The 25,868-nt window shown below is 44.2% G+C and overlaps 1 protein-coding gene across 1 annotated transcript; it reads right to left on the bottom strand.

Moving 5' to 3' along the window:
• Positions 1 to 12,453: 12,453 nt before the first annotated feature.
• Positions 12,454 to 25,762, bottom strand: LOC309522341 (uncharacterized protein). Its single transcript, XM_082205598.1, has 9 exons — positions 24,937 to 25,762; positions 21,387 to 21,598; positions 19,458 to 19,518; positions 19,059 to 19,154; positions 17,840 to 18,004; positions 16,383 to 16,508; positions 14,667 to 14,887; positions 14,149 to 14,177; positions 12,454 to 14,025 (listed from the first exon to the last, which is right to left on the bottom strand). The coding sequence occupies exons 1-9, from the start codon at positions 25,693 to 25,695 to the stop codon at positions 13,427 to 13,429; spliced, it is 2,268 nt and encodes a 755-aa protein (XP_082061724.1). The 5' UTR covers positions 25,696 to 25,762; the 3' UTR covers positions 12,454 to 13,426.
• Positions 25,763 to 25,868: the final 106 nt, after the last annotated feature.

The raw sequence follows: 25,868 nt of genomic DNA, 5'->3' as shown, positions 1-25,868 counted from the left end.
TACAAATGTTCACGCAAATAACTTGGCCGCATTCCTCCTCCTTTTCGGGTGATCGTCCCCTTCGAACCACCTGGTGCAAAGGCAAACTTGGGTTTTCCATGGACTGCATACTCCACAAGAAGTTACAGACAGTGGAACCTCCATGGAGAGTGTTTCTGTACAATCTGGATGTTTGCAAACATGTACAGTGGTACCTCGGGTTACAGATGCTTCAGGTTACAGACGCTTCTGGTTACAGATGCCGCTAACCCAGAAATAGTACCTCGAGTTAAGAACTTTGCTTCAGGATGAGAACAGAAATTAGCTAAAATGGTACCTCAGGTTAAGAACAGTTTCAGGTTAAGAACAGACCTCCAGAATGAATTAAGTTCTTAACCTGAGATACCACTGCATTTGTTGTGATCACACTTTACATTTTTAGGTGTATACTTAAAGAAAGGTGAACACCCATAAAATGTCATTTGTGAAGTGGTCCTTCAAGCGTCAGATTAGACAGTAACTGGTACTGTTCTGCACTGTGGTTATAGCTAGTTAAAGAAAAATGACACTGTACAAACAGTTCCTGACCTTGTCCAGCTGCCAAGACCAGACATGCATGGCCCTGTTCAGATAATGAGCAAGAAGACGGATAATCTGGTGAAGTGGAGGAGCTGAGTGGTGTAGGTCACCTTTCCGATTTTCCCTACCCCAAAGAGATGACTGGCATGATTGCCAATCAGGCCAGGGGTACCCATGCGCAGCAATTGCTACGGTGCTTGCATGAAGCTGGATTACCAGGGCCAGTGGCTTCATTCTGCATGGTGCACCTCCAGTGAGCACTATGTGTGCAAGGTCTGCTCTACGAGTTGAAGGGTACTCCATGATGTATGCAGTGGGGATGCTCTGCTATGTGTGCAGAACATCTATGAATCTCTCTAATTTATATCCCACCCATTATCTGTGGCGGGACACTATGATTCATAAAATACGTGGGTGGCACTGTTGTCTAAACCACTGTGCCTCTTGGGCTTGCCGATCGGAAAGTCAGTGGTTTGAATCCGTGTAGTGGGGTGACCTTCCATTGCTCTGTCCCAGCTTCTGCCAACCTAGCAGTTCGAAAGAACGCCAGTGCAAGTAGATAGATAGGTACTGCTGTGGCGGGAAGGTAAACAGCATTTCCATGCGCTCTGGTTTCCGTCGTGGTGTTCCCTTGCACCAGAAGTGGTTTAGGCATGCTGGCCACGTGACCCAGAAAGCTGTCTGTGGACAAACACCAGCTCCCTCTGTCTGAAAGCGAGGTGAACGCTGCAACCCCAGAGTTGCCTTTGACCGGACTTAGCCATCTAGGGGTCCTTTCCTTTCCGTTTTTACACACCAACAGAGAGGGGGGAAATAATAACACCAACAAGACGTATAAAGCAATAACACCCTATGTTAGGCTTGAGGAATGCCCTGCCTCCCCCCACCCCCGATGGCACCAAGAGGCAGGGAGGAAATAAGAAAGTTCTTATGAATGAATTATTCAGTCATCGCGGTAAAAGACAAAGAATTCCGGTCATTCCTACATAATGAATTTGCTCACTCTGGCTCCCACCCACTCCTTCCTTCTTTCCTAACAGCACCTGACCCTATGGAGGCCCCCCGTGGTTAAATGTCTCTGCGTTTGTTGCTCTTGCACCCTTAACTAATGTTGTGTTCTAGAATCTAGGAGACTGCGGATTGTCTATGCTGTCTAATGAAGCGTCCGCTGGCTGGGCTATCTACCCCCATGCTTCTTCATATATATACCGTATTTTCTGCTGTATAAGACTCACTTTTTCCCTCCTAAAAAGTAAGGGGAAATTTGTGTGTCTTATGGAGCCAATGCAGGCTGTGCAGCTATCCCTGAAGCCAGAACAGCAAGAGGGATTGCTGCTTTTGCTGCGCAGCGATCCCTCTTGCTGTTCTGGCTTCTGAGATTCAGAATATTTTTTTTCTTGTTTTCTTCCTCCAAAAATCTAGGTGGTATATATATGTGTGTGTGTGTGTGTGTGTGTGTGTTGTTGTTTTTAAACATACCATTTTCAATAGTAATTAAACATATTTTTACATCTTATTCAAATTTTTTTGACTTCCATCAGTCCTGTCTGAAAATTTTCCAATCTAATCTTTTAGTATACATTTCTTATTTTCCCTGTTATATTTAAAACTCATAACCAATATCTCTATTCTTTATCTATTTTGTAGCACTTCATATATTCCTCCTTACAAAACTTCTTGTAGTCCTACTAGCGCAATTTGTTGGTTACAATTGCTTTTCAAATAGTTCAATCTTCTGTAAATCTCCAATCTTCCAATCTTCTGTAAATCTCTGGCCCCACAGGTTTCGAATCCTTCCTGTCATTTTGTCCAATTCTGCATAGTCCATTATTTTCGTCTGCCATTCTTCTTTCGTCGGAATTTCTTCTTGTTTCCGTTTCTGGGCTAACAATACTCTTGCCGCAGTTGTTGCATATAAAAACAATTTAATATCTTGCCTATTAATGTCCTGACCTATAATACCAAGTAAAAATGCTTCTGGTTTTTTAAAAAATTGTATATTTCAATGTCTTTTTCATCTCATTATATATCATTTATCAGAAGTTCTTTACTTTTTTACATTCCCACCACATATGATAAAATGTTCCTTCTTTTTCTTTACATTGCCAACATTTATTATTTGTCTTATGCATTTTAGCTAATTTCACTGGTCTAATATACCATCTATACATTATTTTCATAATATTCTCTTTCAAAGCATTACAGGCTGTAAATTTTATCCTTTTATTCCACAACCTTTCCCATTCTTCAAGCTATATATTATATCCAAAGTCTTTTGCCCAATGTATCATTAACGATTTCACTTCCTCATCTTTCAAATGCCATTCCAATAGTATTTTATACATTTTAGATATTATTTTACATTCATTGTTTAATATTTCTATTTCAAATTTTGATTTTTTTATCATCAAATCCTTTTTCTTTAAAATTTTGTTTATACATTTCATTGAATTGGTGTTAGTACAACCAATCATTCACATAGTCTTGAACCTCCTCATAAGGTTTCATTTTCCATTTATTTCCTCCCCCCCCCAACAATTTCTCATAGGTAACCCAATTTTTACTCATATTTATCTTTTTCACACTCGTTGCTTCCAATGGAGATAACCACCATGGTGTTTTACATTCTAATAAATTTTTGTACCTATCCCATACTTCATAAAGATCTTCGAAATATATGATTACCAAATCCTTTATGGATTTTTGTTTTGTTATACCATAAATATGCGTGCCAACCAAATCTATTATCATGATCTTCTAAATCCAACAAATCTGTATTTTTTAGCAACATCCATTCCTTTAACCAACAGAGGCAAACCACTTCATAATACAACTTCAAATCTGGCAGGGCAAAGGCCCCTCTTTCCTTAACATCTGTTAACAATTTATATTGCATTCTCGGTACCCCTGTGCTTCTTCTATCACTTTGTAACTTGGTAGCTCGCCAATTTCTGCCTTGTTATCTCCCTCACATCTTGGCTGTAATTCAAACTGGCCTCCCTCCTCCCTGTCAGCTACAGGAGAAGGGGGGAGACGATCTCCACCATTCTTCTTCCTCTTGATTCCAGTTCCTAACACCCTAATATTTTAGGTTAGGGTGAAAAATAAATATTTCTGTAAATAAGCCTCATTCCGTGCCCAGTAAACGCCTTTGCCCAGTGGTGCTGTGATCCATAGTAAAGGTAAAGGGTAAAGGGACCCCTGACCATTAGGTCCAGTCGTGGCCGACTCTGGGGTTGCAGTGCTCATCTCACTTTATTGGCCATGGGAGCCGGCATACAGCTTCCAGGTCATGTGGCTAGCATGACTAAGCCGCTTCTGGCGAACCAGAGCAGTGCACGGAAACGCCATTTACCTTCCCGCCGGAGCGGTACCTATTTATCTACTTGCACTTTGATGTGCTTTCGAACTGCTAGGTTGGCAGGAGCAGGGACCAAGCAATGAGAGCTCAAACTGTCGCAGGGATTCAAACCGCCAACCTTATGATCGGCAAGTCCTAGGCTCTGTGGTTTAACCCACAGCGCCACCCGATCCATAAATTGCAGCAAAATACTGGCGAGGTTTTGTATTCTGTGTCGGGGTGCTTTGTACAGACAGCAGAGCTCACAGTACTCAATTTGCTCAGTGGACAAGCATATTCTTTGCATGCAGAAGGTGCCAGCCAGGTTCAGTCTCCGAGATCTCCAGGTGGGACTCTTCTCTGAACCCCTGGAGAGTTGCTCCCAGTCCGTGTAGACCAGTGATGGCCAAACTTGGTCCTCCAGCTGTTTTAGGACTACAATTCCCATCATCCCTGACCACTGGTCCTGTTAGCTAGGGATGATGGGAGTTGTAGTGCCAAAACAGCTGGAGGGCCAAGTTTGGCCATCACTGGCAATACTGAGTTAGATGGACCAGTGGTCTGACTCAGTAAAAGGCAGCTTCCTATGTGTAGACTGGAGCACTGCACAGGTTTGGATCATGACTGTGAGCTTCAGAACAATGTCCCTGCAAATATTTTAGCATTAAATGCTAGGATTCCCCACCCAACCCTTTCATCACTCAGCATCTTGCACTTTTAATACGGGCAATTTTTGAATTTGATTATTTGATCTGATTTCTCAGTCGGACAGATGCACATCTGACAGACGCACTCCAGTATCAGGTGCAAATTCAACACACGCTGGCAATTTGTAAATATAATATAAGGAGAATAGCTGCTGTAGCTACCTCATTAATAGTTTCAGAAGCTATTCTCCCTAATTTGTAATTTGTTGATGTAAGTACCTGAGCTGGAGAGTATAAACAAAGTGTGTTAGTCATCGGTGGAAGAAAGTACATACAATTTGCCTTTCTGGGCCAAATCCCTTCTTTAGTTTAGCCCCACATTCAGGGCTCACTTCAGGGGTGATAGAGTATATGTACACAACTTCCTTTGATGAAAGGTCACTTCCACCAGATTGGTTTCAAAAGTGTCAGGGGTGATTGGTGGGTGCTAGAAGAGATAAGAGTCTGGGACTCCAGCCATTTTTACAGGATTTATTAGGTCCATTTTCCTATTTACACACAAAGCTCTCAGAGCACGTCCGGCTCATTCGGTATCAGTTGCAGAGACTGGCTGTTTCTTTCGTTTTCTCCAGCATAACCACTTCCGGAGCCCTCCCCCTTTCCTTTCTCTTTTATGTGCAGAGCTAAGCCCTGGAAATTGCCCCCCGATTCAGGACCTGGGAGAAGAGACAGTGGAAGAGGACTGGAAAAAGTTTAAGGACTACTTGCAAAAGCATTGTAAATTGTATGAATGTTAAGATAATGCAGGATAGGAAATAATCTGGCATTAGTAACTTAGTGGAAAGTTGCACGAAAACAAGTGAACTATAAGAACAAAATTGAAGCTTTGATTAATACTATGTCGAATTTAAATTTCTAATTATTTGATAATAAAGTTTAAAATTGGAGACATAATATTTGAAAACTACAGAATAAGATTTGAAAGAAGGTGAAGAACTGCTGAATATAACTCCATAAATGGGAACGCAGGAAAGAGAGATGTGAGGAAGTCCAAAAGAAAAGTTATGGAAATTTGGTCTTATTGAAATTTAATTATGCTATTTGTTTTGTGTCTATTTTTCTTTTTGTATGTTGGTGATGGTGTTTTATGTGTTTGGTGATGTATTGTTTAAAACCTTTAATAAATATTATTTAAAAAAAAGAAAGAAATTGCCCCCCGATTCATTGCTTCCTGACAACCCTTTGTCATCCTCCCCCTTTGATGAGGTGCATCTACTTACGATCGAAGGCTTATCTCTGTATTTCACCATCATTTCCCCCTTCTCAGCCCCCAGTTCCCTGACACAAAGGAACTGAAGGAAAGCATTTTCCCTTGTGGATATTAATCTCCATCTTTTTAACCTTGTCTGCCATTCTCTATTAGACAGACATACACTTTTCTGGACATGGACCAGTGCAAAGGATTCCTTCTGAACTTGGAAATTCCAGGACGCTTTGGCCCATCCCTTTCCAAACACATGCAACAAATAGTTAGTGTTAAGTATAGGGCAAATGGCATTAGGCAAGGCCACCCCAATACATTTTGGCACCTGAGGCAGACCCCCAAATGGTGCCTCCTTCCCTGTCCGGTTAAGAAAGGTGAGGGAAGATCCTCATAAGGAACAAGGCGCATGATAACTTTCCTCATAGCACGACATTTTACAATTCCCATGGCTGGGACTGATGGGAGTTGCAGTCAAAAACACCTAGAGGGCAGCAGGTGGGAGGAAACTGATTTAAAATCGGCAGGTGTTTCTGAAGACTTATGGAAAGCTAAGTTGTAATTATAATAGGATAGCAAGTACTGCTGGGCCCCAGGGGTGTTTCACCACAGATGTTTACAAACCTTCATTAGTACCTCATCTTAGTGGTAAGCTGTGCCCTGTACTGGTGCTATGAAGGTCTTCAGGTCATAGAGGCATTTCCACAGGACAATTGTTTACATAGGTTAGCCTTTTTATAAATACAGTGGTACCTCAGAATTAAGTACTTAATTCTCTCCAGAGGTCTGTTCTTAACCTGAAACTGTTCTTAACCTGAAGCACCACTTTAGCTAATAATAATAATAATAATAATAATAATAATAATAATAATAATAATAATTATTATTATTATTATTATTATTTATTTGTACCCCGCCCATCTGGCTGGGTTTCCACAGCCACTCTGGGCGGCTTCCATAGAAACCAAAAATACAGTAAAATATCACAGATTTAAAAAGATGGAGGTGGAGACGCTCCTTCAGGTATACTGGGCCGAGGCCGTTTAGGGCTTTAAAGGTCAACACCAGCACTTTGAATTGTGCTCAGAAACGTACTGGGAGCCAATGTAGGTCTTTCAGGACCGGTGTCATGTGGTCTCGGCGGCCGCCCCCAGCCACCAGTCTAGCTGCCGCGTTCTGGATTTGCTGTAGTTTCCGAGTCACCTTCAAAGGTAGCCCCACGTAGAGCGCATTGCAGTAGTCCAAGCGGGAGATAACTGGAGCATGCACCACTCTGGCGAGACAGTCTGCAGGCAGATAGGGTCTCAGCCTGCGTACCAGGTGGAGTTGGTAGACAGCTGCCCTGGATACAGAATTGACCTGCGCCTCCATGGACAGCTGTGAGTCTAAAATGACTCCCAGGCTGCGCACCTGGTCCTTCAGGGGCACAGTTACCCCATTCAGGACCAAGGAGTCCTCCACACCAGCCCGCCCCCTGTCCCCCAAAAACAGTACTTCTGTCTTGTCAGGATTCAACTTCAATCCATTAGCCGCCATCCATCCTCCAACCGCCTCCAGGCACTCACAGCTAATGGGGCCTCCTGCTGCTGCTGCGCCGCCGAAGCACGATTTCTGTTCTCAACCTGAAGCAAAGTTCTTAACCTGAAGCACTATTTCTGGGTTAGCGGAGTGTGTAACCTGAAGCGTATGTAACCCGAGGTACCACTGCATCTGCATCTGCACATGTATGCGTGTGAATATAAATGACATGGAGTGGAAGGTTTTTCTTTCTTTCAAGATAAAACGTTGGATTTTTGTTCTCTCTTTACTCTGCAATGGTATTAGATTCAGGTAGGTAGCCGTGTTGGCCTGACGCAGTCGAAATAAATAAAATTGTCCAGTAGCACCTTAGAGACCAACTAAGTTTGTTCTAGTACAAGCTTTCGTGTGCATGCACACTTCTTCAGATACACATGCACACGAAAGCTTATACCCAGAACAAACTTAGTTGGTCTATAAAGTGCTACTGGACAATTTTTTAATTTATTTCGTCTACAATGGTATGAAATTTGTGCTTGTGGAAATTAACCTTTCTCTCTTCACATGAGAGCAACATCACACACACAACTACACGTAGTGTGTGTGACATCACACGTGCAGGCGTGTGCATGTGACATCGCACATTCATGTAATGGCGGCCAGTGGCAATGGCTCCTCTTCTCTTTTCCACAGCCAGTGAGGCACACTTTTCTGTGAGAGGCTCACTCTCAGAGGCAGAGGAGACTCTGCCTCTGTGTTCAAGCCCCTGTTCTCAAAAATGGTGCCTTGCTGGAGGGTTGTGGAGGGCGGAACTGAAATGAGAGAGTTATGTTCACACTGAATTTCACCAGCTGGGATATCTTTCTGCTACACTCATGAGTAGTATAAAGCTACTATTTCCTGTCAAATGCTTATGCCCCACCCCTAGAGTTTGATTGGTCCCCCTATACTACTCTTTTTTTAAAAAAAAAAATTATTCAGATTTCACAAATATTTTTTAACAAACACAGCAACACAAACAAACACAAAACTAAACAAAAACATGTATAATTTCAAATCCTTATTTTCGTGTAACTTATTTCCCAGACTCCCCCATACCTCCCCTTACTGCATTCTAATTTCAAACTTTTTTTCCAGCAAATTCTTACTCTCAGTCTTCTCAGATTTATAACCTCCTTTCTTCTTTTTAATCTAACCTTTACAGCTGTAAACCCCTTAATTTATAAAACCAGCGCCATTCTAACACTCATAATTTTACAGTACTTCTTAAGATAGTTCTTAATTTTTTCCAATCTTCTTCCACCGCCTCTTTTCCCTGGTCTCAGATTCTGCCGGTCATTTCTGCCAGTCCCATATAGTCTATCACCTTCATCTGCCATTCTTCCAAGGTGGGTAGTTCTTGTGTCTTCCAATACTTTGCGATGAGTATTCTTGCTGCTGTTGTGGCATACATAAAGAATGTTCTATCTTTCTTTGACACCAGTTGGCCGACAATGCCCAGGAGAAAGGCCTCTGGTTTCTTAAGGAAGGTATATTTAAATACCTTTTTCATTTCATTATATATCATTTCCCAGAAAGCCTTAAACTTTGGGCACGTCCACCAAAGGTGAAAAAAAGTACCTTCAGTTTCTTTACATTTCCAACATTTGTTATCAGGCAAATGGTAAATCTTTGCAAGCTTGACTGGGGTCATGTACCACCTATAAATCATTTTCATAATATTTTCCTTTAAGGCATTACACGCCGTAAATTTCATACCGGTGGTCCACAACTGTTCCCAGTCAGCAAACATACCCCCCCCCCTATACTACTCTTATGCCTAGAATGTTGGGCAAGTGACATAATTCGTCTTGGAGCTTCCATCTTCCCACCCATGAATTTTCTTGTTTGATGCTATTGTGGTTATTAACAACCCATTTCAGAATGTGAATCAGGGAGCTATTTCCAATGCTATAATTAGGGATGAGTCGAAACTCCTCATGCTGTTCTTTTTGGTTTGTGTTGCAAAGCACCCCCTGCTTCCAGCAATGCACATCCGGCATTCATGTGGTTTGGATGCCGTTCTTCTTGATATCGTCATTCAGCTTTATTTCATCCTGGGGTGCCATCTGGCCCTCAGGATTGTGGGTGCCCACCGCTGCGGAATGGAGGAGGAAAAGGAGCTACTGCCACTGGCCGTCACAACACGGATGTGGAACATCACACACACAACTACACGTAGTGCGTGTGACATCACATGCACTATGTGCAGGCGTGTGCGTGTGACATTGCATATTCATGTAATGGTGGCCAGTGGCAATGGCTCCTCTTCCACCTCTTTTTCACAGCCAGTGAGGCACACTTTTCTGTGAGAGGCTCAGTATCAGAGGCAGAGAGACTGCCTCTGTGTCCAAGCCCCTGTTCTCAAAAAGGGTGTCTTGCTGGAAGGTTGTGGAGGGTGGAGCTGAACTGCTTCTCTCTTAGAGGCTTTTCTCATTGACTTTGTGGGTTCCCAGCCCCCACAATTATATTATTGCAGGTGCCCAGGCACCCCCAGCCCCCCGAAGTTGGCTCCTGTGCTTGATCCACTGCCATTTAATCCAATTGGATGTGACATTTTTGTCAACGGAGTCACAACTAATGGTCAGGTATGGTGGAAGTTGTAGTTCAAAACATATGGAGGGCAGCATGTTGATTACCCCTGTCTTAAAGCATGGCACCTTCCTCTACCTAATTCTTTAGGCGGAAATGACAGGGGCTGAATTTGGAACCTTGGCGTGCAAATATCGTATTTTTTGCACCATAACACTCACTTTTTTCCTCCTAAAAAGTAAGGGGAATGTCTGTGCATGTTATGGAGGGAATGCCTACGGGTGGCATGCCTACGGATTTTCCTCCTCTAAAAACTACGTGCGTGTTATGGTCAGGTGCGTGTTATAGAGCGAAAAATACGGTAATGTGTTCAGCCACAGAGTGATGGCCCTAAACCATTAGTGGAGGACTTCATAAGTGGCAGTTTACTAAGCCAATCAGCAATGTGGGGCAGGACCCCAGGGGCTTTGTAAATCTGTTTTTGCTATTCTGGACAGCAAAACTAGGGGGGTTGTCAAGCACTTTATTATGGCTAAAGGGCTGTGTATTTGACTTGGTGGGTTATCAGTAGTGTTCTAGCGGCAAGTTGTCCCAGCCAACTTTAGTAGCATGATGGTGATAATAAATTGGAATTGAACAATGTGTACAGGCCTGGGTTGAGAAGGTGGGTATTGTCCAGTTGTTCAGTCTTGCTTTGGCCTTTTTATTCTAGCAAAAGCCAGAACCAGGCAGGGTGTATGTGCTGGTGGTTGCATTAGAAAGGTTCTACAGATGAAAATCACTAGCCACATTGCAACTGGCATATCTGATGCTTCTTCTACTACAACTGCATATCTAAAAGCTTGGCAAGGAAATCCACCTGCCATAAGTTATATAGCATTTCAACATTGTAACAGTCCATCCGGTCCTCCTGGTCTTTTGGGATCCATTTCTGGATGCTTCAAAGAAATACTTCTTAAAAAAATGTTTCATTTTTTTCCACGTGAAGCCATTTCCAAGGGGAGGGAAAGAAAGTTCACCCACCTATTTTGTTGTTGTGGTTACTATTAATCATGATCAACGGCCTCTGTAATTTCATGGGATAAGTACAAGTACCCAAGACAGGGAGATCAAGCAAAGGATTGCCTTCTAAGCACACCTCATCACAGGACATACCGTATTTTTTGCTCCATAAGACTCACTTTTTCCCTCCTAAAAAGTAAGGGGAAATGTGTGTGTGTCTTATGGAGTGAATGCAGGCTGCGCAGCTATCCCAGAAGCCCGAACAGCAAGAGGGATTGCTGCTTTCCCTCTTGCTGTTATGGCTTCTGAGATTCAGAATAGTTTTTTTCTTGTTTTCCTCCTCCAAAAACTAGGTGCGTCTTGTGGTCTGGTCCGTCTTATAGAGCGAAAAATACGGTAGCTAAAAGAAAGTGGCTGTCGGTGGGTTTACTTTTGGGCCATTTTATGAGATGTCCCCATTTTCTGTTTTACACCTATTGGGTTTTTGTTATGAAGTTTAAGAACATTTCACAGACAAACAGCAAACCCGCTGACAATTCTTTTGGCCAACCTTTCCCTTTATGTATTCAATTTGTATCCCAGTATTTCTCCCAAAGCAGCCTCAGAATTTATGATCTTTGCCTCCACCCCACTAAACTATTGGGTAGGATTTTACCATCTCAAGTCAAGCTAATTCTTCTGTATTTGTAGACCAGGCCTTATCCAAGCAACTATGGACCCCCCCAGACACCCTTTTTATTGTTCATTTTTGATTATTTGAGCTCATGATGCTATTGGGTTGGTCATGGGTGACCCCACTTTTGATATTATTTGCTGCTGCAAAAGTTCTGGAGTGGCCATATTGCTCCATTTCTAATGTGTGCCTATCCCATTACTTCCTGCTGAAATCCTGTTCCAGTTTATTTTTTGTCTCCATTTTGTTGCACTGTAAAAAAGGTAAAGGTAAAGGATTCCTGACAGTTAAGTCCAGTAGCAAACGTCTCTGGGGTTGTTGCGCTCATTTCGCTTTACTGGCCGAGGGAGCCGACATTTGTCTGCAGACAGTTTTTCTGGGTCATGTGGCCAACAGGACTAAGCCGCTTCTGGCGAACCAGAGCAGCACACGGAAACGCTGTTTACCTTCCCGCTGGAGCGGTACCTATTTATCTACTTGCACTTTGAGGTGCTTTCGAACTGCTAGGTTGGCAGGAGCTGGGACAGAGCAACGGGAGCTCACCCAGTCACGGAGATTCAAACCGCTGACCTTCCGATCGGCAAGCCCAAGGCTCAGTGGTTTAGACCACAGTGCCACCTGTCTCTTTGTAGCACTGTAGCTCCAGCAAATAGCAGTTATGTGGTAGCACTGGCGAAGCATTGCAATACAGACTAATTGAAGGAGAATAAATCCACCAATGATGAACTATTATTGCATCAATAATGTGTTGCAAAGCACATTGCAGCAAAATACCTGTCTCAAGAGAGGGCCTGTGTTAGCATATATAAATTTAGTTAAATGTTGTTGTTTTCTCAGGGGGGGGGAATGGAAAACACTTATGTAAGACGGAAGCCAGGTGCATGCATGCAGTTTATTTAAAATGCAGACGAGGGTTTGGAGTTCTTGACAAGAAGCAAAGTGTAGGCAGTGATGTTACAACTGTGTAGATACAGACAGCACAAGATGTTCTGAACCAGTTTTTAAACGAAATAGCAATGCATGCATTGAAGTGTGGGGGAAAACATATAAAAGTGCTTAATTGTTACTAATTTTTATTGCAAGTAGAGCTGAAACAGAATTTCACAGAATCATTCTGAAGATTTCTTGATATATATTTTTTTTGAATTCCATAAACAGCTTTTAGGAAGGTTGAAAGGCAATTCTTGTCACCAAAACCAGGGTACTGATGCACAAGTTAACTGCAGGTAAACACACCACACACCGTCACTTCCCCCAACCCTCAAATTTGGCTTCTAACAATTTTGGATTAATTTGACCTCTAAGCACCCACATCTGTTGCAGGTCTAGTTGCAACAATACTGTAATTTATATCAAAGGGAGTGTTCTGGTATGATGAGAGCATACATGCAAAGCAGGGTCAACAAAAACCAACCAAGTAAAAATTGCATATAGCTAAACGTCATTCCTGTGCAACGCAACTGGAAAGAGAAATGCTACTTTGCAATCTCATATCGGACAGTGAAGCCGTTGCTTCCCCTTATCAAATGCTTTGCTAGAATGAGGAGGGGGAGATTTCTGAATCCAAATGTAGTGAGTCCTAATTTAGCCTGTGCAAGAAAACCCAGGGGGGTGAAAAAGGGGGAAAGGAGAAACCATGGAGGGAGATTGCTTGCATAGCCAAAATAATTCCCAAAGATAGCTACCGAGCCATTGAACTCAAGCTACAGCAATCCACAAGAAATCAGAAACTTCTCTGCTAGAGATCGTATGTTGGGCAGGGCTGTTACTTTAGCACATGGCTGCCACTGGCCACAAATTGAATGATTCGTGCAGCTGTCTACAGGTGGGCTTCATCCCTTCCCAACAGCTGTGCTTCAGTGGAGGCATTTTCTGGATGAAGAACTGACGGATGTTACATGCACATTTCTAACACCGGTGGTGCAGTCCCCTCGAGAACCGCCATATATAGCTGACAGCATGCCTCCACCTGACCCGGTGCCATAAGCCCCCCCAGCAGCCAAGTTCTGCACTCCAACCCCATAGCCCCCGCTCCCAGAGGAGCTAATTCCTCCGGCTCCCCCGACTGCGTGGTGGATCCCACCGTGGTGCCCACCCCCACAACTCCCTTCTGTAGAAATGCCTGAGCTGTGCCTGCCACCCCCAGAGGTCACCTCGTGCTTAGGGGTAGTAACGCTCGAAGCGTAGCCCCCGCTTCTGGAACTGAACCCTCCTGCAGCTCCTACTCCAGCGCTATGTCCAATCCCATAACCAACACCGGCCGCTCTGCCTACTGAGCCAGCTGCAGTTCGGGAGCCCATTGTGTGGACGCATCCTGCACTTCCAGAGCTGAACCCGTCCCCAACGCCGCCGTAGGCGCCAACTCCATGTTCTACGCCTCTTCCTACAGCAGCTCCATAGGCCATTCCAGCTCCAGGTGCACATTCGCCAACCGGGAAGCCGCCACTCACCATAGCTGTGAAGACCAAGAAAGCAGGTTCTGTTATTTTGCTGATAGATTTACAAATCCAAACAAACAAGCAAACAAGCTGTTGATATTCATATTTTTTTTGATGAGGTGAATGCTGAATATACTCACCAACACTGACAGGGTTCCCTGTGCATATCCTGTTAGGAACAGAGAAACAAAATGCATTCATTATTTTACAACTGAAGGTGGCTTACATACGGAATTTTTGTACGATTGCCATATTTTGAAGATGAAAAAGGAGGACGCCGGGAGCGAGTCTTGGTGGTGGGGAATCTAACAGAGGGGCCCCCACCAGTCTATATGCCTTTTCATGCACACTTTACCCCAATATGTGCATTTTTGCACTGATTACTTGGCTGATAAAAAGCCAGTGAAGGGTGAATTTTGCAGGATGGCTGTGATTCCGTACGCACTATGTTTCTGAAAGTGGAAAATTGGCAGATGCAACTTTCATTGTGACCTGAATCAAGCTTTTCCCACATCCCTACTTATGGTCCTCCATATGCTGTGGGTCTGCAATTTCCACCCTCCATAATCATTGCCCATGCTGCCCGGGGCAAATGGTAGCTAGAACCCAAAAAACATATCCATTCAATTATATGTATATATTCAAAATGGCACCCCACCTGTGCTCCTCTCCTTCCAACATTGCTTTATAAGTAGCAATCTCAATATCCAAAGCCAGCTTGGTGTTTAGCAGCTCTTGATAATCACGAAGCAGGCAAGCTAATTTATCTTTGGCCTGCTGGTAGGCTGTCTGCAGTTCAACATGCTTGCTCCGTGCATCTTTTAGGGCAATGTCACCACGCTGCTCAGCATCGCAGATAGCTGACTGCAGGCTTGCAACCTGGGAATGGGGAAAAGAATAAAAATGAATGGTTCGTCAGGAGGATACTCAAGATAAAGCTAAAAGCAGAAGGAAATGGGATCTCCGTGGCTTCTTGCAGTGCTGATGAGTGAGGGCAGGGATAGAGAACCTGTGGCCCTTCAGACATTGTTGGACTCCAAATCCTACCAGGCTCAGCCAGCATAGCCATTGGTCAGAGGTGGTGAAGTCCAACATCAAGAGAGCCACTGTTTCCCTACTCCTGAAGTAGTAAAAGCAAGCACTGGCTTTCCTCTCTGCTTGTCTTCTACAGACCTTGCCACTGCAAAGAATAGGAAAGGGCTATGTGATTTTTCTCAAGGGCTTTTCTTATCATCCTTTTCAATGGTTAGTCATGGATATGGTTGAGATGGCTTTCTGAATTCTCGTCAGCATATATTCTTCAAATATCCTCTGAACACTCATATATGATATTGTTAGACAATCTCTAATGATGACACCCAATGATATCTGGTTTACAGTCATACCTTGGAAGTCAAACAGCATCTGTTCCAGAAGTCCGTTCGACTTCCAAAACGTTCGGAAACCAAAGCACAGCTTCTGATTGGCTGCAGGAAGCTCCTGAAGCCAATCAGAAGCTGCGTAAGCCCCGCTGGACATTCGGCTTCCAAAAAAAGTTCAAAAACTGGAACACTCATTTCCAGTTTCCAATCGTTTGGGAGGCAAAATGTTCGGCAACTAAGTTGTTCAAGATTCAAGGTACGAGTGTATATCTTGGAGATTTAACTTTGAGGTATGATTTCAGTCATTGGAAATTTACAATATCTGAATGGCTAGCATGTGACGGGGTTTAGATATTTAATAGTTCATTTGCAATGGGCATTTCAGATGTAACCATATTTGATAGTTGTCATGTGCTAGCATTTAGTAGTTGGCAGTAGCTGATGCCTTATGACCAAAAGATCAAAGTCACCAGGAAAGTCCATTGGGCATGCCTTATACCAAGTCAGACTATTGCTCCATCTAGCTCAGTATGGCCTACTGGTGATGGTCAGTGGCAATGCAGACAGGAACATTTTCCAGCCCTGCCTGGAAATTCAGGGGATTGAACTTAGGAGCTGCTGCATGCAAGGCAAATGTTCCACTATTGCTATGCAGCCTCAGAGCACACAACTTTTTTGAGAGCTGGTCAATCTGCTCCTCCTCTGCATCAGTAATAATCAAATGATCTTATTGTATCCAATACAGAGGCACAGCAAAATCATTCCCCGCAGAGGCAACAGGAAGGAAGGAAGGAAGGAAGGAAGGAAGGAAGGAAGGAAGGAAGGAAGGAAGGAAGGGCAGAATGTTGCTATATCTTGGATCTTTCTTGCAGCACACCCTCCAACCATTCTCACAGTTGGGGAACTACTATATTAGGCCTTTATCTATGGGTAGCTTGTGATCAGCACTGTTGCCGTTACAGGAAGACAAGTTCATCCGCTGAGACAAGTGGCTAAAACAAGACTTGCTCTACCTGCTTCTTTGCATTGTCAGTATCGCTATGCAGCCTCTGGATCACTCTGTTCAGCTCTGTGATCTCATGCTGGTTGCATTTAAGCTCTTCGTTGAATTTGCCCCGATGGTTCTGCATTTCTGCAATCTAGTGCAAGGAAAACACAGTTACTTCTGGAAATCAGCACCACCTGAATAGCTGCTGAAGTGTCAAGAATAAGAATAAGAATAAGAATAAGAATAAGAATAAGAAGAATAAGAATATCTTTATTGTCATTGCCCCCTTTGGGGACAACGAAATTACTTGACTGCTCCATAAAAACACTAATTAAACAATACAATATAATACAGCAAGGGAGATTAGATGACTTTCAAAGTCCGGGCTTCCCATTCAGGGCCGAGATCGCTCTGGAGAAGAAGCTGTTCTTAAGACGACTCGTTCTTGTCTTCATCGACCTGTATCTCCGTCCCGACGGCAAGAGCTCGAAGAGACAGTGACCAGGATGCAATGGATCTTTTACTATGTCCAGTGCCTTCCTATGGCACCTTGTGGCATAAATCTGTTCTAAGGTGGAGAGTGGGCAGCCAACAATGCTCTCTGCTGCCTTAACAACCCGGCACAACCCCATCCTGTCCTGGGTAGTACAGCTTCCGTACCACACACATAAGCCATAAGTGAGCACGCTCTCAATGGCACAGTGATAGAAGGCAAGCAGCAGTTTCTGCGGAAGATGGTTTTTCCTTCTTACCTTTTCAAGGTAAGAAACCAGTGCTTTATCTCCTGACATAGCCCAATAACTGTGCACTTACTGAAACATGAACATTTTTATTTATATATACACAATGGAGTATTAAGTTAATTACTTCCACCAGTGCAAGAGTTTCTGCTTGTACAACTGAACTTCCTGTCCCTCTCCCTGCATGCCAAAATCTGATCTGATCTCCCAAAATCTGATCTGGAGGCCTGGGGAAACCTCTTGAGCAGATTTAGTGTGGTGTGGAGTGGGGCACAGGGAGAGGAGATGGAGTGAAGTTCCATTGCACAGCCAAAGGTCCTTGTGCTAGAGAGAGTACTTTGTTGGATACCACCCACAACTTTGATCTTTAATCCAGGGGATAAAAAGGAGTGCAGGTGGTAGCACCCAAATAAATCTGAATTGTGCACTTTCTGTACATGCGGGCAAGTCTTGAATTTGAAATGCTGGATTCTATTGGCATAGCCCATTATTGGGAATTTATGTACAATGCCTACTATAATGATGTTTGCAGTATAACTCTTAAATGATAACGACATAACTTAGCCAAAGTTGAGGCACAGTCCAAAGTGCATTTTTAAGGGAATAAGATGCACTGAATTTTAAGGGCTTTATTAGGATCACACTTTAATTCTAGGCTGCATTATGTTACAACTTGTGTCACTAAATACTGATCATCTGCAGAGAACCCTAAATGGGGATTAATTCTTGTACTCTGACTCACCTTGTTGTGGTAAAAAGCTTCAGCTTCTTGTTTGCTGGTATGAGCAATATTCTGATACCAGGCTTCTACGTTTTTAAGGATGAGGTCCATGTCCAAGTCACGTGTGTTGTCCATTTTCAGAACCACCGAGGTGTCGCCAATCTGGTGGTCAAACTGAGCCAACTCCTGCAGAACATGATATGGTCTCACTGTAAGATTGCACATGGCTAACCTTTCCCTTTTAAACATCATGCTCCTAATTTGGTCAAACAAATGAGTTGGACTACTTACTGGGCTTTTCAAATTGCTCTTATTAAGACAAATTCTGTAAAAATGTGCTGGATCGCAATAACAACAGATGCTCCCAAGCTGTCTTCAAAGAGACATTTGTAGGGAATAACTTCTACCCAATATTTAAATGTAAACATTTAGGCAAATGGAGACATTCCCATTGAGTATGGTGGGAATAAACTGAATTTGTAGGATGCAACCTCCATCCATCCAAATAAATATGCCCTCTGTTCTTGTTTTCATTTCTACCATCTTTTCTGCAACATGACTCAAGCTCCGATGCACATAGTACATACAGTAGCTCTTCACATAAACAAGAGTTTTCTCTTCCCTTCAGTTGTTCCTTAAAAGGTAAAGGTACCCATGACCATTAGGTCCAGTCGCGGACGACTCTGAGATTGCAGCGCTCATCTTGCTCTATAGGCCGAGGGAGCCGGCGTTTGTCCACAGACAGCTTCCGGGTCATGTGGCCAGCATGACTAAGCCACTTCTGGTGAACCAGAGCAGCACATGGAAACGTCGCTTACCTTCCCTCCAGAGCGGTACCTATTTATCTACTTGCACTTTGACGTGCTTTCGAACTGCTAGGTTGGCAGGAGCAGGGACCGAGCAACGGGAGCTCACCCCGTCGCGGGGATTCGAACTGCCAACCTTCCGATCGGCAAGCCCTAGGCTGTGTGGTTTAGACCACAGCACCACCCGCATCCTTACAAAGCTCCAAACAGGAGATTCCACAGAGGGGAATAATGACGTGGGACTTTGTGACTCTCATTTTACATTTGGGGAAACTGAACTGAGTCTGACATGGTGGGTTGCCTTCAGTGAGCCTGTGTAGCAGTTGTGGAGGGTGACCAAGCATACCTAAATCCCATTTTGTAAAAGATGTCCAAGTAATAAGTTCCTATTTCTTTAGGGACAAGCTTCCCACATGGTTCATATTAAATTGTACCTCTGCAAAGACACATCTCAGGACTTCCAACTCTTGTGCCAACACATCTACTTTGGATTCTAGTTCTTCCTTGGTGAGGAATACGCTGTCAACATCCTGGAGAGAGAAGGAAAACACACCCCAAAAAAAATGAAAGGAAGGAAGGACTGGTAGTATTGAATTTAATAAAGCTAAAAATAATTCTGTTCTTTCTATCTTGGAAGTGGCATTTTCATGATTCCAGAAAGCAGAAACATCTCCAGGCATCATTTCCTGCTGTGTGTGTACAGAGTATCTGCTTTAAGTGAGGTGCATATAAGGTAGGTTTGGGGGCAAGGTATCACATGGACGGTTCCAGGTGCTCCATGGTAGTTAGACTGTATGTATGTAATTAATATTTTCCAGGCCACAACTTCTTACCTTTTTGAGCACCACAAATTCATTTTCTGCTGTTGTGCGCCTATTGACTTCCTCTTCGTATCTGTTTTGAGAGAGAAGGGGGAAACACTTAGGGTTTGCTCTTACTTTTGGAAGAATTTAACAGAAAACCTGCTTTGCAAGAACCATCAGTGGGACCCAAGAAAGGAGTGTTTACACTAAGGAAGGGGTCAGCAAGGTTTATCTTGCCTGGGATGGATCAGTCCCACGGAGATCCCTCTGTTGGCCAGATTGCGTGTGCAATTGCAGACGCAATTTTCGGCGCCGCAAAAGCAGGTCCCCGTAACACGCTGCGCTGGTTTAGCGCAATGGGCGGGCAGGCAGCTTGGTTAGGGGGAAGCTTGTGGGCTGGTCAAACGACCTCCATGGGCCACTTCTGGCCCATGGGCCTTAGGTTGCTGACCCCTGCACTAAGGCAAAAACTAAATTGGGAGTGATTTTCTTAAACAACTTTGGCGGTTCTGGAAGATTCCCCCATTGGCTGATTTTCCAGAGATTGCATGAAAGTGCTTACCACTCCAGAGTGAGGACAATCAGTCATCCAGTTGCCTAGAAACACCCACATGACTGATATAAAGATATATTGGCCTCACTCTGAATTGGCTTCATTTATCCACACTGATGTCATTGTGTAGTCAAATCTGATTGGCTACCTAGTCCCATGAAAGAATGATGGGATCATGGGATCAAACAGGGTGGGGAAGCAGTTCTCTGAAGAACAAAATGCACTAATTGAGCAGCACAGAGGATGGAACAATGGTAGTGACCAGAAACCAGCTGAGTTTTTAAAAATTAAATCTTCTCAGTTAAACACTTTTTTGGTAGGCAACTGTGCTTAACAGTTTGCAAAACAAACTTCCCTTATATAATGGATTTTGTATGTTATTTTGTTGTATGTTATTTTCACAAATATATGCATTCTATTCACATTTTACCCTAGTACATGCATTTTTGTACACATTGCTTGGTTGGAGAACTGCACTGCATAATTCAGATAATTTTGAAGGATGGCTGGGTTTCCCTTAATGCACTTTTTCAGAAAGTGCAAATAAGTAAGTTTGCTTTTAATTGTTCTTCCCCATCTCTAGAGATGGCTACAGATTCAAATGACTATGTATATGAGCCCTTCAGTATCAAACAATCTTATCTTGAAAAGCAGCTATGCAGATTAATGGGTGATATCAAATCAAATTAATGGGTGATATCATCTGCATAAAGCAGATGAAATAAATTAAGTCCATTGATTTCAATGGGGCTACTCTGAGTGTGACTTAGTTGGCTTTCTCCCAATGCATAGAAGGGGAAATTGGAATAGAACCTTTTTTCCCAAAAGAAGAAGAAGAAGAATTAAAATGGCCCCTCTACTCCTGGGTGAGGAGTTAGGGAGGCTGCAAAACTTTCATCTAGTGCAGTGGTTCTCAAACCATTTACTCAGGGCTACATTTTCAGAATAAAAAATTGATCCTGCCACACCAAATTTTATTGATGAGAAGCACATTGGAAAACAAAACAACTCCCAGCAGTGCTTGATTTTGAAAAGATATATATCTATATTCTGCAAAAAAAAATAAATAAAATAAAAACATACTACACCAGGCACATCCAACTCTCAAGAGACTGTGATCTACTCATAGTATAAGACAACTGGACAACTGACCCATTGTCAGAGTTGTTGAGCTTTTTTTGGGGGGTACATTGCTGGGGGTCCACAGTCCACAGATCGACCACAATCGACCAGGGGAGCACCGTGATCGGCCAGTAGATAGTAGATCGCGATCGACCTGTTGGACATGCCTGTACTACACTATACTACACTGAAATGTCTGAATGCTTCCTTGATTGTCCTTGAATTTCCCCGCCACCCTTGCCATCGTCTCCTGTGGCACTGATCTAGTGAATGAGTTTACTTACTTTGACCTGTAGTCCTCTACCAGTCCCTGCATGTTCTTCTGTTCATGTTGCAGTTTCTGTCTCTCACTCAAGAGGCATTCTAGCTGCTTCTTAAGTGCGGCCAGGAAATTCTCATAGTAGCCTTCCAGGTTCTTCCTTGCAGGTTGGACACACTGGTGCAGAAGCTCCCACTTGGTGGCAAGCACCTTATTCTGCTGCTCCAGGGATCGGACCTGAAAGGAACATGTTGTTATTTAGTCGTTTAGTCATTTAGTATTGTCTGAGAGCCAGTGTGGTGTAGTGGTTAAGAGCGGTAGACTCGTAATCTGGTGAACTGGCTTCGCTTCCCTGCTCCTCCACATGCAGCTGCTGGGTGACCTTGGGCTAGTCACACTTCTTTGAAGTCTTTCAGCCCCTCACCTCACAGAGTGTTTGTTGTGGGGGAGGAAGGGAAAGGAGAATGTTAGCTGCTTTGAGACTCCTCCGGGTTTAGTGAGCTATGAATGAAAGTTAGAAGTTGTAATTGGGCATGGGGAACCTGTGGCCCTCCAGATATTGGTGGACTCAAGCTCCCATCTTCCCTGACCTTTGACATACCCTCCAACATTTATCCAATGAAAACAGGGATGTCCCATTCCATAATGATACATTTACTATTTATACCCCACATGTCTTATTGGGTTGCCCCAGCCACTCTGAGCAGCTTCCAACATATATAAAAACATAGCAAAACATTAAACATTAAATAAAAACTTCCCTATACAGGATTGCCTTCAGACAACTCGGGGGTTGGATAACTCCATACCTTCAACATTACTCCAGTGAAAACAGGGACATCCTACCACACCCTCCAACATTTCTCCAATGAAAGTAGGGGCATCCTAAGGAAAATTGGGACCTTCCAGGATCAAATCAGAAACTGGGATGGCATCTCTAAATCGGGGCACCCCTGGAATATAGGGACACTTGGAGGGTCTTTTTTGAACATGCTGTCTGGGGCTGATGGGAGTTGGAATCCAATGACATCTCTGTTCCAGAAGGTTCTTTGATGCTCTTAATTCACTTGGGGTGGGCACCAAAGATAAGACACTCCCACTTTTTCCAGAGGTTCTCATGGTGTTAGCTATAACAGTTCAGAAACAAACCATAAACTGATTCCCCTGATAATTCCCTGGTGCTTGTTTGCATGAAGGAACACTCTTGTGGGTATGGGACTGGTTCTTAAGCACCCTTTTATCCGTAAGTAACAAATGAATTGGAATTAAAATCTTTAGTTTTTCAGGGAACTTATTTTCCATGCAGAAAATAAGACTGCAGCACTCAATGCATTGCAGATGGATTGTACTAAACGTATGAAAAGATTTCCAGCAGACAAGAAAAAGAAAAGGGGTGGGAGTTGTTAGCTAAAAATAATCCAAAGGATGAAGGAGAAACTAGTAGCTTTATAACTTCCCATTTCCTTTTCTCCTGTGCTGGAAATAGTCTCCTGGATCTAATGCAACCAGTCTGCAAGTCTGTAATATTAAATGCTATGCATTTATTTCCTGGATGAAATATAAGTTCTCTTAAACTACTCTGCAACAAACCAGGTTGCAGTGATTCAGGATATCATTTTACTTGCATGCACTCTGAAGTTTCTTCCACTACCCAGAAGTCTTAGTAACTGTGTGAGTACAGAACCAAAATGAATTTTGTTGCAAGTAATATTTTTTTCAAACAGGTCTTGCAACTTACGTTTGCATTTTCACTCTACCTTCCAGTCTCGCGCAAGGCAATTTGTGTATGTGTGTTTAAAAATAATAATAACCAGTTGCCTTTCCTCTGTGATACTTGCAGCATTTTTACAGGAAAATATAGGCTACCCAGTTTGTCCAAAATGAGGCCAAATACATTCTCCTGGAAAAACAATGGCATTTCATTTCATCACTCCATGAGTTGAAACTGGAATGAGAAGCTCCCCGAAGAACCAGAGGTTTTTACAACTGATGTAAAGGTGGACAAAATGAAGCAGGATGGAGGGAACCAAATCTGTGTTGGATTTGACATACAAAGTAGCATGTCAGGAAAACAGAGCAAATGGAAAGCATTGGAGGGCTACTTTAGCGCAGTGTTTCCCAAACTTTTTTGGGCAACGGCACACCTGTTTACTGAAAAAAAATCTCGCGGCACACCACCATTAAAGCCCCGCCCCGTGACGTCAGCGCACAGCGTCACGCCGGGAGGGACGCACGAAAGTGAAAGTTTTTTCCCTCCCCCTTGCCGGGGAACCTCCAAGCTTTGGGGGTGGGAGGAGGCAGCAGAGCGAGGGACTGAGGGACGGCGGCAACTGAGGCGGCGGCGGCTGTTGTGGTGGTGGCGGCGATAGCGGGCGGAGGAGGGGGCGGCAGCGGGGCTTGAGGAGCCGTCGCCGGGAGTTGCTGCTGCTGTTGTTGCTGCTGCTGCCCGGACATGCCGGCCTCCTCCTCCTCCGCTGTCTCGCGCTCCTCCCTTTTGCACGCGCTGCCCCGCCGCTCGGCACCACCACCGCGGAGCCGCCCCCGGCTCGACGCGAATCCTCGCCGCCGCCGCCTCTCACCGCCCGACTCGCCCGCCTCCCTCCCACGGCACACCAGCCAATGTCTCACGGCACAGTAGTGTGCCGCGGAACACCGGTTGGGAAACACTGCTTTAGCGAATTAGGAGGAGAACTTTGAACCAAGAAGCTCATGGCTCAAATGTTGACTTTTAGGCTGTGTACACACCATACATTTAAAGACTTTCCCCCTCAACCACCAATAATCTTGGGGTTTGTAGTTTACCCATCACATTGTTACAATTCCCAGCACCCTGAACAAATTACACACCCCATGAGACTTCCCAGGGGTGAGGAGAATGCGCTTTAAATGTATGGTGTGCATGCAGCCCTAAACAAGCTACTATCTCTTAGCCTCCCTCCCCAACTCCACTTCTGCAATAGGAGCATAATCTTTATAACAAGTCTGTTGTAAAGTTTCCTGAAATAATGCAGTGGGTCCCTTAAACCCTAAAGTGGTTTATATATGCGCTAAATGCATAGTTATGTTTCAAGAAAGGCTTTTAAGAAGTAGATTTCATGGTGGGATTTTAACCGGTGAGTAGGAAATGATAAATAGATGTGATTGGAGGGTACTTCTAGGACCAGGGAGCACCATGGCAGAAACCCAAAAGAGGAGGAAAGGGAAAAGAGCAAAGGCAGAATGAGCTACAACTAAAGGAGGTTGGGGTCCTCATGGAGAAGGAGAAGGAGAAGGAGAAGTGTTTGGACTTGATATCCCACCTTTCACTCCCCTTAAGGAATCTCAAAGCGGCTAACATTCTCCTTTCCCTTCCACCTCCACAACAAACACTCTGTGAGGTGAGTGAGGCTGAGAGACTTCAGAGAAGTGTGACTGGCCCAAGGTCACCCAGCAGCTGCATGTGGAGGAGCGGGTAAGCGAACCCAGTTCACCAGATTACGAGTCCTCCGTTCTTAGCCATTACACCACGCTGGCTCTCTTCTCTTCATTTAAAAATTGCCTTGGGGAGAAAACCCATTGGATGGCCAAGCTCTTACCTTATCGATGAAGCAGGCAAACTGGTTGTTCAAGGTCTTCATCTCCTCTTTCTCATGTGTCCGTGCTTTCTGCTCCTCTGGATCAACTCCAACCGAAAGTGGCTTCAAGAGGCGTTCATCCATCGAGACACCTCGGATCCCTTCGCCTCTGCATGGCATGCCACCACCCAAACCTCCCATTCTACCATAACCTGCAAAGCCACCCTGACACCCTTGACCGCCCATGCCCATGCCCATGCCCATGCCTTGACCACCCATACCCATGCCTTGACCACCCATGCCTATGCCTTGACCACCCATGCCTATGCCTTGACCACTCATACCTATACCTTGACCACCCATACCTATGCCTTGACCACCCATACCTATGCCTTGACCACCCATAACCATGCCTTGTCCACCCATGCCCATGCCTTGACCACCCATAACCATGCCTTGTCCACCCATGCCCATGCCTTGACCACCCATAACCATGCCTTGTCCACCCATGCCCATGCCTTGACCACCCATGCCCATGCCCATACCACCCATACCACTATAGATTTGTCCTCCATAGCCCTGACCACAAGCAATCCTTCGACCTCCACCACCAAAGTTATTAAGGCTCACGCTGGAGTAGCCACCAGCTCCCTGCGTCCTTGCAACTGGCTGACACATAGGAGCACAGCTGCCTCGGCCACCACCCAGGCCACCAGTGACAGAAACAGAGGAGAAGCCCTTTCGTCCACCAAGGTATCGAGGACCACCACATATGTTCATGGTAGCTTTTTGAAAAGTGAAGCAAGCTGGTACTATAAGTGAAGCAATGGGACGAAGGAAGAGCAGAGGGCGAAGTGCAGAGAATCCCTTTGATATGAAATCAGGAGCTCCGCTCTTATATATGGCTCAAGAGTTGCATGGGGTGCAAAAAAATTAAATGAAACAGCATGGGT

This window comes from Podarcis vaucheri (genome assembly GCF_965113315.1).
Source record: "Podarcis vaucheri genome assembly, chromosome: 2".
In the NCBI taxonomy this organism is placed as follows: Eukaryota; Metazoa; Chordata; class Lepidosauria; order Squamata; family Lacertidae; genus Podarcis; species Podarcis vaucheri.
This window is presented reverse-complemented; position numbering and strand designations above follow the sequence as displayed.